General features: G+C 37.2%; 1 protein-coding gene across 1 annotated transcript; it reads left to right on the plus strand.

Annotated features, from left to right (window-relative positions):
• The first annotated feature begins 6,007 nt into the window (after positions 1-6,007).
• Positions 6,008-9,865, plus strand: fev (FEV transcription factor, ETS family member). The gene is made up of 3 exons (XM_061723978.1): positions 6,008-7,452; positions 8,093-8,164; positions 9,249-9,865. Exons 1-3 carry the CDS (start codon positions 7,404-7,406, stop codon positions 9,785-9,787), a joined length of 660 nt encoding a protein of 219 aa, XP_061579962.1. The 5' UTR covers positions 6,008-7,403; the 3' UTR covers positions 9,788-9,865.
• Positions 9,866-13,732: the final 3,867 nt, after the last annotated feature.

Here is a 13,732-nt window from a genome sequence, read left to right on the forward strand (position 1 = left end):
TGCACTATCAAACATCATACTGTATATTGACAAGTAATCATAGAACAGATGTGTACACACAAATTCAGACCCCCAATGAGTGAAGCTGATGGCAAAGACAAAGGTTGCTTTGTTTATAGTGAAGACGTACAATATTTAGCCTTTTACTTGATTAGGATTTAGGATGAGTAATATTGTTCTTGACACACAATGTTCTTATTTCCAATAAACAAGGGCATATGATTACTTTTGTTTCTTTTATTTGATTTACATCTGTTCCGTGTGTTCAAACTTGCAAAGGGGTGAGGCTGCATGAAAGCAACCAGATAATGTACGATAGTGGGATTAAACCATCAACTTTAGATTTTCAGTCTTTCAGAGTTTTTTTTTCCTGTTCTGGCACTCGCTTGATTTGCTTTCATGGGAATCAAAGTACAGTAGGATGCTGGATTTGGTGTCAAATGCTTTAAGGACCTTTTCTCTGTACAGTTCAAAGGAGGCTAGCAGAGGTTATATTTCTGATATCTCCTTTTTATTTCTAAAGTTCTTGAAAAAGCTGCTGCAAATCAGCAAATCAACCATTTAGGTAGCGACAGTGGACTTCTGTCCACATCTGTCATCGAAGAGCTCAGTTTTGTATATGATACAGTTGATCACAAAATTCTGTCTTGAATATGTTGTGTGGATTAAAGGAACCACATTAGACTTACATCATATATATCAAATAGATACCCTTTTTTCCATGTGAATGGGAAGTCTGTAATACGCAATAGCAGGTCATGATGTTCCACAGGGTTCTATACTTAGCCCGTTATCTTTCACTTGACATATGTTCAGGCACTATTATTAGGTAGCATGACATACATTTTCATTGTTATGCAGATTATACTCAGCTATACCTATCTACAGTACTCGAGTTGTAAAAAGAAAATCAGGGGGGATGGTGGATTTTATCATATGGGGACAGATAATTTGTGCTGATTACAAATAATATAATATATTACAAATATTAGCACTGACCAAAACACCTGCAGAAATACTGCAGGAATGACATAGCAGCAGTTAAATGCAGCCTTCTGTAAGCTTTAAATATCCACTGGGCTTACATCAAATACATCAAAACAATAAAAAACAGTTTTCTGAACTTATCAATATGACTCTGTCCTTCACAGGATACGTAAAATGGATCACTGCAAAAATTCACAATCTTAACAAGAATATTTGTCTTATTTCTAGTTAAAATGTCTCATTTTAGTAAAAAAAAATCTCATTACACTTAAAATAAGACTCATCACTGAAAAAAACAACAATTTTCACCTGTTTCAAGTAGATTTTCACTTGAAATAAGTAGAAAAATCTGCCAGTGGAACAAGATGTTTTTGCTTGTAGATAAATCTTGTCAGATTTTTCTACTTATTTCAAGTGAAAATGTACTTGAAACAGGTGAAAATTGTTAAATACCGTAAGTTATTTTTCTCATGTTATTTTTCTGGCGATGACTCTAAATGTTGAAATAGCAGTAAAACCACATTCATTGATGAAATGACATAAGGGATGGAAAGGAGGGATGGCAGTTTTACAGGGGGGGATGATTTAGACCGTTTTTATTTCAGGGGGGATGCCATCCCCCCTCACCCCCCCCCCCCCCCCAACTCTAGTACTGCCTATCTATCTATGAAGCCAATATGAGCTATAAACAAACTGGACTAAAAACATGTCTTAATAACATAAATATATGGATGATTGCTATTTTTCTGTTGCTAAACTCAGACAAGGCTGAGGTTGCTGTCGTTGGACCTGAGCACTTCAGAAATAAACTGTCTGGTCATTTAGATGGATGGCATTACTTTGGTATCTACGAAGAACCTTGAAATTATTTTTGACCTGGATTTGTCCTTTCATTCATAAATGAAAAAACAATTTTCTATAAATGTGTCTTTGTCATTTATAAGGAAAAGTTTGTCTCAGCGTGAAGCAGAAACTGGGGGTCCAGTGGCACAGCTGGTAGTACAGCCGCCTCACAGCTACAGTAGAAGGACTCGCGTTCAATTCTCACCGGGTGTTGCAGGCATGTTTACTTCCTCATGTCCTCAGCCCCCATACCCTTAAATTTACTTTGAACAGGCTCCATTTGATCCAAGATGGTGCAATATGAGTGCAGTTGAGGATTCTGCAGTAGATCACATTTTTCCAATCTTAGCTTTGCTTGATTGCCTCTGTTTTAAGTTCAGGATAGAATATAATTGAATATTTTTGTTATCTTAACCATGGGGTTTTCTTCAAATAACAAGTTTCTAGATGGGTCTTCTTTCACATTCTTGTCATTGTAAAAATAAGGGGAACCCATCTCAAAGTGATTCAGAAACATTAGTCAAGGTATTTGTCAGATCAAAACTGGACTACTGCAATTCCATGTTAGCATGATGTCTTAAAATGACCCTGAACAGCCTATACCTGATCCAAATAGTTACAGAAAGAGTTCTTATGAAGATGAGCTGGAGAGATCACAGTTCAGCAGTCCAAGTTCGCCTTTATTGGCTTCCTGTCAATCTCACGATAGAATTTAAAATTATTTTCCTCACATATCAAGCCCTTTAGGTCCTTGCTTCCTCTTATCTTGAGCAATTCATAATTCCACATCATTCCAGCAGAGCACTTTGTTCTCAGACTGCCGGCTGCAACGTTTCCAACGTTTCCAAGCCTTCAGTTATCAGGGTCGTCTCTTGTGGAAACAGTTCCACCTTAGTGTTTTTGGTGAATCAGACACCATCTCTACCTAGAGATTAAGCTTAAGGCTTTTGGGAAAAAAAGCTTATTGTAAAGAATAACTTCATAAAAGACATGTGCATCGTCTTCTTGTATAAGTATGCCATTACTATTGTTTCTCTCCTGTCATATCGGACCCCCAACCAGTCAACGTCCTCACTGAGTCTAGTTCTGATAGTTCTAGTTTTTTCCCTGGCCACTGATTGTACTGAAGTGAGATTTGATGCAAGTGCTTGGGTTTCTTAATGTGTATGTTTTTTATGAATTGGCTTTACATGAAATCTGTATTTTGGACTTAAATGGAATGAATAGAATTGTAAATTGGAATGAACAGGAAGGAAGTGGGTTATGCATGAATGCACACAATGAATTTGAAAATTATTTGATTAAATAATTGGATTATATTTAACTTTGTCAACTTCAAATCTCTCCTGTGTAAAGGGCCTTGAGATTACTTTGTGAATTGGTGCCGTACAAGTAAAGTGAACAGGACGGAATTGGACTGAATTGGACTGAATTCAATTCAATTCAATTCAATTCAATTCAATTCCAGAAATGTATCCTGCAGTCCCGTGAATCAGTATTCTAGATCTTTTTAAAAGAAATGGGACCAAAGAGGAAGAATCATCCAGAGTGCTATACTCATAAAGCCCTTTGATATGCTACGGGGTTATATCAGACAATGTATTTACAAAAGCTCCTTCACGTTTCTGTTATGACGACATAAATGCAGAGTACACTGAAGGTTTAGAGTAACATATGTTGCCTTCAAGACCACATATTTTCCAAGGATGTCCATGCATTTTTCAACACATTTTTCCCATTTTCCAAAGACATGGCTGAGGAAGGAGGCAGGGTGTGTAGACTGGACTCACCTGTCTGCAGTGCTTATGTGTCCACAACAGAGAATATGTTGGGAATTTTAAAATGAAAACGGTAAAAATGATGACACCATACCTTGTCACACTTTAAGACATTTTGCAGGAAGGAAGTGCAAAAATAACAACCAAAACTCTTCATTACTTGGTAACCTGCAAACAAATAAATCTGCAAATGAATAAAAGTGAAGGTAAATGTAACTAAGTAAATCATTACTGTACATTATCTTTTTTTTTAAACATGAAAAATTTCACATCCTAACTTTTTCTGATTAAGAGTTGTATTGTGACAGTTTTATTCTGCATCACACGTTGATCTGAGAATCATCAAAGTTTGTATGTTATATCTTTGTTTTAACATGACAGCATTATGTTTATCTTGGACACACATCAGGATCCTGGACTATGTTTGCTTCTTGTTGGTCCAGGACGTGGGATTCCGTGTTACACACCCCAGAGCCTTCACCCCCGTGTGGTCCCACACCCAAACAGAACAGGATCTTTTAATAAATGTGTAACCGTGCACACACACCTTTCTCAAATATGCATTCCTCTGCACACCGATTAAAGCAGCACGTCTCAGACAGAAGTGACACTTGAGTAGTGCAGTGACTTCCAAGCTGCAGCCACACACTTCAGAGCACAAAGGTAAGATTTTAGGGCAACTTTTCTTGGTGATCATACACAGGATGGAATGCATTCTTAGGTAGGCAACTCGTGGCTTCACTTTTACATATTTGTTTATGTTAAAGATTTATCGATTTACCAAAATAACACCATCTTATTGCTGTTCAAATGACACTATATGCATCCACTCAGTTTATATATAAGATAAAGATATCTACACTGTGTATACTAATTGTTCTATCTTGTGGAGATACTGTAAGACATTTAAAATGATAAAGTATAATTATAAAAAAGTCTGTCTAAATGTTTGTTTCTTTTAAATGTTCTTGACTCTTCAGTGGAAGATTGGCCTCTGGGGGATCACTTCCCAGAACTGCATGCTTATTTTTCTGCCTCTTCATCAGTCTGGCTTCCCGGGCTTGTTTTAAGTTGCCTGCGGCTTGTACTTGACACAGGCAGCTAAAGCAAGTCTTGGACACTGGAAACATGCTGCAAGGACACATTTAAGGGGAACGCAAAACATAAAAAAACAGTTCTGTTTGATAACATTTTATGTGACCTGCAGTGCAGAATGCAGATGTCTTGATTGCAAGTGAAATACAGTAAATAGGCTGTTGTGTGAACTCATTATATAAAGATGTGAAATCATAGCAAACTGTTTCGACAAGCTCTGAAGATTTGACATGCAGTTTTTACTTGAAGGTTGGTATTTTGTGCAAGCCTAAGCAAAGACAAGCAGCTCTTCATAAAGATGATTAGCATGCCATTCACTCTCAAATTGGTCAATACAGGGATGATAAGAGTATAGTTTTGACTGTAGGTGTGACTGTATTCGGATCTTGTGATATTTGACATTATGAACTTAAATTCACACAAAGTGTTGAATTTTCACAAGCCAAATATGCTGGCATCAAATATTACTCAGATCTGAATGGACTGAACTACACATTTGTTTCTGATGTGCTTACATTTCACTTAACTCTTAGATTTCAGGCATGCAATATTATTCTTTCACCTGCTGCGTGTCATGGTTGGGAAAGCCTTAATGGATAGAGAGAAAGAAAAAAAAGCTGCACCACCTATGAATCCAACAGAGATTGAGGCACCCTCACACTCTGTAGGTGCCTCATGAAGCATACGTTTGTGGCCCTGACAGCCTTGAGTGTGTGCAGGTTAAAGACTGATGAGGAAAGAAAGCACAACATATCACAAACAAATGTGTTGGTCGCAGTCACACCTACAGTCAAGTCTGCAAGTATTTGGACAGCGACATAGATTGCATGATCTTGATTTTTGACAGCACCACAGTGGATATGAAATACATCAGTCAAGATGTGGTCAAAGTGTAGAATTTCAGGTTTAATCTAAGTGTCACAAAATAGTTCAAACTTGTCTTATAAAACATTTTTATTTTTTGGTTTTCAACCTTGTTTTTTATTTTATCTTTGGTGTTTTAATTGGTCTTATTGTGTTGAATTTAAATAGTGCTTATGTCATATTTTATATATCTCTGATGTTTTGATCTGCTTTATGTTTTTTTATAGAATCTTAGTGTTCCGTTATGTGTGGCATAATTGACATGGCTGTTTCAGCTGTGGTTGTTTTAAAGTGCTTTATAAATAAAGTTGGTCTGGTAAATGATTGATCAGATGTGGTCCAGTCCAATACCTCAGGACAGATGAAGCACATTAAAAGGTCAAACAGCTTCCAAATACCAAATCAATATACCTGATATATCAACTCATGAGCTGATATATCAGGTATATTGATTTGGTATTTGTATCCACTGAGGGAGAAAATAAAGGATTATCTTATCTTATTTGATCTTATCATTAGGCAGAAGAAGCTACATAAATTAGAGAGAACACAAAATCAAAAACCTTACATGCATGAATGAAAAAAAAAATACATCAATAAGTATTAGTGAGTGTAGAATAACAAAGAAGACATGAAATGGATGTTAAGTGTGGAAAAAAATCATTTCAACAGAAGTCAAGAATACTCTGGAGAAGGTAGATATAGTATTGTCAAAATCTACAATAAAGAGATACCTTTATCATAATAGAGGGTTTACATCAAAGTACAAACATTCAAGGACAGAAAAAATAACAAAGCTGTTGTAATCCAATCCAAAGAGTATCACCATATAATGTGTTAAACATGGTGGAGGCAGTATTATGGCATGGGCATGTATGGCTGCGGAATGAGATCTACTAGTGGTTTTTGATCATATGACAGAAGTAGCAGGATCAATTCTGAGATATACAGTGCTTTATTCTCAGTGGTTGTTACTTAAAACACCAACAGACATTTCAACAAAAGATATGATAAAAATGATATTCAAATAAATTGTATTCACAATGTTATGCAGCGCCACTACTTCATTTCATGCTTGCGTATTATACTGACACCCAAATAAAAGGTTTGTGTGCACTGGCTGGTAAAGATTTACCAGTTTTAATTATGACAAAAGATGTGCAAATTAAACTGTGATAATAAATAAGCAAGGAGTCAGGTACATGTTTAGCCTAAAAATAAAAAAAATGCAGCCCAAACAGATGATACAGAACACAGAGCCCATCAGAGGCCATAGTTTTAATGTTACGACGTCATTACCTCAAGATTGAAGCCATATAACCACAAAGGCGCATGGAGAAAATTAGGAGGGATGAAATGTTCTTGTTTTCTGTGCGCAGCGAAGCGTGTTTTTCAAGGTAAATATTCTTCATCCAGCATGAAATAGCAGCTCTTTGTTGTTTGCTCAGAGGTAAAGAGGCGGAAAAGTGAGCAGGATCTGAACTGGTTTCCATGTCAAACACTTCAATTCACCATAGAAACTTAGATCTTAACGCGGAAACTTTATTAAACTGTGATGGTGGATTGATAAGGGCCGAATTTCTATCGGCCTCTTTTTATTGTGGGCACCGGGCGGGCTGACAGAGGTAAATTGCTCTTTTAATTAAAGCAATGCACCAGGGGAAATTGCTGTCTGAATATTGTCTCAGAGATGGGGGCCAGTGACAGTTGCCTGGAAACTTCAATCTGTCCACCCGCATTTATTCCAGATCACAGTTATGAGATAAAGTTTAATAAAAATCTTTTCCTGCGCCTCCAACGAAATGAAATCCAACCCTTTCTGAACATCTGAACACAATGAGACAGGACTGCGAAGGAAACCTCATGTTCAACATGTATCTCTCAGGTTGGTCGTTTTGTCCAGTCAGGAATGATAAAAAAAACTGCATATTGTGACAATTTTGCTGCGTTTGGGTGTCCAGCAGACGATGATGCTCCTCTTCCAGGGCAGAGCTTTGTCAAGTCTTTTCAATCTGAAAGCCCGTCTGCTCTTTTGTCGGAAATCGGAAATCCTTTTTCCTGGACGCGTTTCCTGCAGGCTTCTTGCAGAGGAGACCGCATTGGACTCCGACTGCACCGGGATTTCAATCCATTTGGGGATCATAAACATTTAATTTTAATATAGACTGTGTAATTACTTAATTTTACAGAATTTTATACGAAACTGTGCATTTTCAGAACAGCTTTTCTTTCTTTGATTACTTTTTTCTGATTTAGATTCAACGAAATACGCTACAAAGTGTTTATTGTCGGCTATTTTTTTAACGAGTTGAGCTATTCCTTTGGAAGGCTGGAGTGGTGTTTTTTAATAGTGGATATCTGTAGAACATTTTGTGCCATAGTGAATTTATTTTAACTGCACCAAAACAATATATGAATATATTTTAATATGCGCTAAAAGGGTTCTATATTACAGGAATTCTCCTGTCATTTTTAGAGAACGCTATCAAAATTACGCCAACAGTGTGTCTCTGTTTTGGTTTCAGATCCAACAGAAAATCTATTAAAAGAAAGTAAAGGAACATCTTGGGGCCCAATAAACACAGGAGTGCAGAAAGGTAAGAGAATAAATTCAGCGTGGGGCGCAGATATCACTATTTTTCTCTAATGATAAGCTTTTTTTTGTATAAGAACATTTTATTAATATTTATTTATATAAACATGTATATTGATATAGTAGCCTATTCGTTACAAAGCGTTATAAAATTGCAATTTTGAATATAGCTCTTTAGCCAGGTGTTGAAAATAATCAGATCAATAAACACATTTTAGTATTAATTTCGAAATACTCTATTTGACGTATTTTAATTCCTTTTGCGTATCACTAAGTGTTTGATAGTCCTCGGTGTGATATATTTTCAACATTAATCTGTTTCATCAAAGAAACGCCTCATCTGATGTAGAAAAAGCAAGTAAAGGAAAAGAGGGACAACGATGTGCTTTAACAGGTTCTTTAATGAGAATCGCCTTTTTTTTAAATGCAACTGCAACCTGTTTGAAAAAAAAAAAGAATAATTAAAAATGAATAAGCCTCGAGCCGCTGAGTTAAACCTGTAAAGAACAGCGTGGAGATAAACCTGAATGACGCAAAGACGCAAACCTGCCTGGGATGGAATAAAACACAGAACTACCTGGTAGGCTATCGGACATATTTCATAGGAAAAACAAGTCAAAATGATCCTTTGTTTAATTTGATTTCATTTTATTTTTGGTCAAGTCACAACTGGCACCTCAGCTGTAAAGACTGATTAAAATAGCAATCATAAAGATTCATATAAAAAATAATAAAAATCACAGTGCAAGGGGTTAGATCCCTATATTTGGGGAAAATGCTTATATTATTTGATAGAATACCTCAAAACACATATGTAATGCACGAATTTTGAACAATAACCGTCCTTGTCTAATTGAATAACTATGATTAAATGTTTTGATCCACTTCAAATGTTGGCTTAAGGCTGATTTATGGTTTCGCGTTACACCAACGCAGAGCCTACGGCATAGGATCTGCGTCGATTTTACGCGGAACCATAATTTAGGCTTTAGTTATTATCTATTTCTCATTTATAATTTCTTACTTCTTTGTGCAGCTTTTTGCTCAGTTCCCTCTCGCTGAAGTGTGGCTGTTTGTGGTGTTTTCAGGGAGCGGGCAGATCCAGCTGTGGCAGTTCCTGCTGGAGCTGCTCTCCGACGGCAGCAACGCTGCCTGCATCGCCTGGGAAGGAACCAACGGGGAGTTCAAGCTGGTGGACCCGGACGAGGTGGCCCGGCGCTGGGGCGAGCGCAAGAGCAAGCCCAACATGAACTACGACAAGCTGAGCAGGGCGCTGCGCTACTACTACGACAAAAACATCATGACAAAAGTGCACGGGAAGAGATACGCCTACAAGTTTGATTTCCACGGCCTGGCGCAGGTGTGCCAGCCGTCCACCACCGAGCAGGCCATCTACAAGTTCCAGGGGAACTTCTCCCCGATCCCCTTCTCCGGGATCTCCAAGCTGAACCTGCACGTGGGCCCCGGCGTGGGGCCCTCGGGCTTCTCGTACTGGCCCAGCTCGCCCCCCGCAGCTCTGTACCACAGCCACAACCTGCAGCCTCCCTTCGGGACCGTGTCTCCATCTCACATCAGCTGCGTCAACAACATCAGCAGCCTGGCCAACATCAACAACCACTACAACTGACTCTGCACTGCAAAAACTCTAACTCTTGACAAGAATAGTTGCCTTATTTATAGTTAAAATGTCTCATTTTTAGTAAAAAAAAAAAAAAAATCTAATTACACTTAAAACAAGACTCATCACTGAAAAAAAGAACAACTTTCACCTGTTTCAAGTAGATTTTTACTTAAAATAAGTAGAAAAATCTGCCAGTGGAATAAGATTTTTTTGCTTGTAATGAGAAGATAAATCTTGTTCCACTGGCAGATTTTTACTTATTTCAAGTGAAAATTTACTTGAAACAAGTGAAAATTGTCAAATAAGTTATTTGTCTGGTAATGACTCTTGTTTTAAGTGTAATGAGATTTTTTGACTAAAAATGAGACATTTTAACTAGAAATAAGACAAATATTCCTGGTAAGATGTTGAGTTTTTGCAGTGTGGTGGCCACTTTTAGACAAACTGGAAGCAACAATCAACACAAAATTAACTAGAAGATAGGAAAAGAGCACGGAGGAGGCATTTTATACAGGTTAAATACCGTGGTTCAATCGAAATAGACCTTACACGAGGACTAGATAGAATAGAATAGAATACTTTTATTGTCATTATACATGAGTACAGGGAGATTAAAAGCAGCATCACCTCTCCAGTGCAAGACAGTGCAAACAGATAAGAAATATAAATAATATAAAAATATAAAAGGTTAAGGTGCATTTTGAATAGTGAAATCAAGACCTGAGATCCTGTCTACAGATAATAACATATAATTACAGTAGTGGAATATCGCACAGATAGGCCGGGAGAAAGTATTGCACGGTAAAAAAACAGTAATGAAGACATTCACATTTTGTTCAGGGTGATTATGGCTTTGGGGAAAAAGCTGTTTTCCAAAGCTAACCAGTCTGTTAGCTTTGGATCTGATGACTGTAGCGTCTTCCTGAAGGCAGCAGGTCAAACAGGTCAGAGCCGGGGTGGGAGCTGTCTTTTTTGCAGCAGGGTCTTCCTCCCCGTTGACCTGCACGCCAGGAATTAAGCAGTTGAAACAGTAGTTGATGTAGGAACAGTTTCACGCTAATCCGTATTATTGCTCTTATGTAGATACACGAAAATCAGCGAAAGTATTTCCCCAAACCAGAAATTAATCGTTTTTGAAGAGTTTCTTGTTGTCGGACATTGCTGGAACTACTTGTTGCAAGCAACACTTCTTAAAACCCAACCAGGGAAATTCATCTGTTATTAAAATGTAAATCTTATCACGTAATATATAGCCTACGCACTAAATATATACACACACACACACACACACACACACACACACATATATATATATATATATATATATATATATATATATATATATATATATATATATATAAATTACCATAAAGGACCCCTTCCCCTAGTGAAATCAGTAGCTCGGATCCAGGAAGAAGGAAGGTATAGTAGCTACACTGAATGTTATTTTCTGTATCTTTTTTTAAATTATTATAATTTTTCTTTTTTTTTTTAGGTTGGATGAAATAAATGACATGTCAGATTATCACGAATGACTCATTGTCTGTTTTAGAGCCCTCAGCTGTCATAATTTATGTCCTTCAGTGAAGTCCAGCTGTGTTTTCATTTTCTGGAAGGTGAATTTTCAATTGTCAAAATATAATTTAAGTCCTGGCGCCACCTTGTGTTTATGAAAGGGAATGAGGTTTTACATACTCCATAAATCCATCCATCCATTGCCTGAAATATACTGTAATATTGTTTGAGTGAGTTTGAATCAGTTTAAGAGAAAACACTTTTAAGAAAACCAAACCTGGTCCTCAAAATGAAAAGCAGTGCAACCTGCCAGAGTTGTATTTTGTGTGACGCAAGCTGAGTAGTAACAGAAGCTGTGAATTGGAGAACTCTGTAAATACATACTCACCCTTCAGCTACTTTCAGTGATTTCTTAGTGAATTAGATGACATCCATTGAAGTTGCTCCACAGTGTGTCTTAATCAACTGTAGCAAAGATAAATAAATGTTGCTAAAAAATCTCTTGCAGTTTGCGTTTGAATGAAATGTCTTGAATGTCTTGAATTAAATATATGTATATATATGTATATATATGTATATATGTATATATATATATATATATATATATATATATATATATATATATATATCCCATCAAGAAAACTAATCTCCATAAACCATGACAGAAGTAGTGCTGTTGCGTAAGAAAGCTAGTAAGTGTAATATTACGAAATCCAAACAGCAATGGGCCACCAAAAGTGTGCCAAAATTTCTGATCATACAACAAAGCGGAAGCTAATTCGTTTAGTTTGCATACCTGGAGCCCAATTGATAAAATGAGTTTGGACATGTGATTTAGAGCCTTTTTGAATAGATTAAGGCATTTGTTGTTCATGAGAACCATTGTGAGCAATGCATCACAAGAAGGAGCTGTCTAAAGACGCACGGTCATGAGTAAATGATATACATAAGCTGTGCTCAGATATAACCTGTAAGGTATTATCAGACGATACCAACATTTGATCTGTATCCTTTTGATTAAAAATATTACTTCATAGTAAAAATCTACACATTTTTACATCAAGTTTAATACATTCAATTTGCTTCATAAGTCAATGTTTTATTCAAAGTATTATTTAAAGTTATGGAGATTTTATTGTTGAGCAAAATATTAGATTTTTTTTTTTTGACTTTTTTTCCCCAAAAGGGAGCTGCCCTATGACACAGAATCGTCCATGAGGTAAAGAACCCCCCTTGAGTAACGGTGAAAGGTGTGAGGATATCACACAAACTGGCAGTCATCTCTGTTCATGAGTCCGTCATGCACAAATTACTGAACATGCTGAACATTATGGAGAAAGCTGCTGCTCTCCACACAACTACAGTACTGCATGCCTGAAGCTTGCCAAAGACCTCCCATGTAGCCTTGACAGCCTGCAATGCTAAATGTTTCGTGGATTAATGAAACAGAAATTAAATTGTACAGCAAGAATACTGAGTACTGTGTATTGCACAAAAAGATGACATATTACGCTCATCAAAACATGATCCTAAAGATCACATTGAGGAGGGAGTATCATGAAATCGGCTTGCTTTGCTGCCTCAGGGTCTGAAACACTTGCCATCATCAAGTGGGAAATGAATTCCTAAGTTTACCAAAGTGTTAAGAGTAAGAAATCGTTTAATAGTCCCACAGAGGGGGAATTTCCAAACTGTGTTCTACAAGATAGTGCCAGAGAGGCTTTTCAAAAGTTGAAGTTTAATTGAAGTTGGCTGATGGCAGCAACACAAAGACATTATTAATGCAAATGTACCAGAGAATAGCTTTACAAAAAGAAAATCTGTCCATTGGAACGGCCCAGCCGGAGTGCAGGCCGTAACCCCAGAGATGCTGTGGAGAGCAGGAGAGACACTCACATCAGACAAGTCCCACATTTTGGAAAGAGGAATGGTTTTAACAAAATCCTCCTGAACATTGTACAGGTGTGATTAGGAGAGGATGAAAGACATTACCTCAAAGTGATTTAAAGAGAAAAGAATATACAACTTTTTGTGGGTTTTCGGCTATAAATGTAGCGCTTTCCTAATCAGATGAAGAACAGACCACATTTTGTGGCAAATTAATGTAAAAAACCAGTTCATTTGAAAAGGGTTTCCTATAACCGCTTATTTGGGTCATGGGAATCTGCTGGAGCATAATCCCAGCTCTCTTTGGGTGAAAAGCAGAAATACACTCTGGCCAGGTTGCTGATTCATCACATGGCCACATATAGACAACCAACCAAACACAAACACAGGCATTTTAAAATGACCAATTTAGTACTGACCTGCCATACATGTTGTTTTTTTTTGTACTGGGGGAGGAAGTGCTACAGTTGTACACTATCCCAGCGCTGCAGTACCGCCTATTCACCACACGAGGACGCCAAAACTCCACTGACAAAGCCAAAGCCGCTT

Source organism: Cololabis saira, chromosome 6 (genome assembly GCF_033807715.1).
Source record: "Cololabis saira isolate AMF1-May2022 chromosome 6, fColSai1.1, whole genome shotgun sequence".
Classification (NCBI taxonomy): domain Eukaryota; kingdom Metazoa; phylum Chordata; class Actinopteri; order Beloniformes; family Belonidae; genus Cololabis; species Cololabis saira.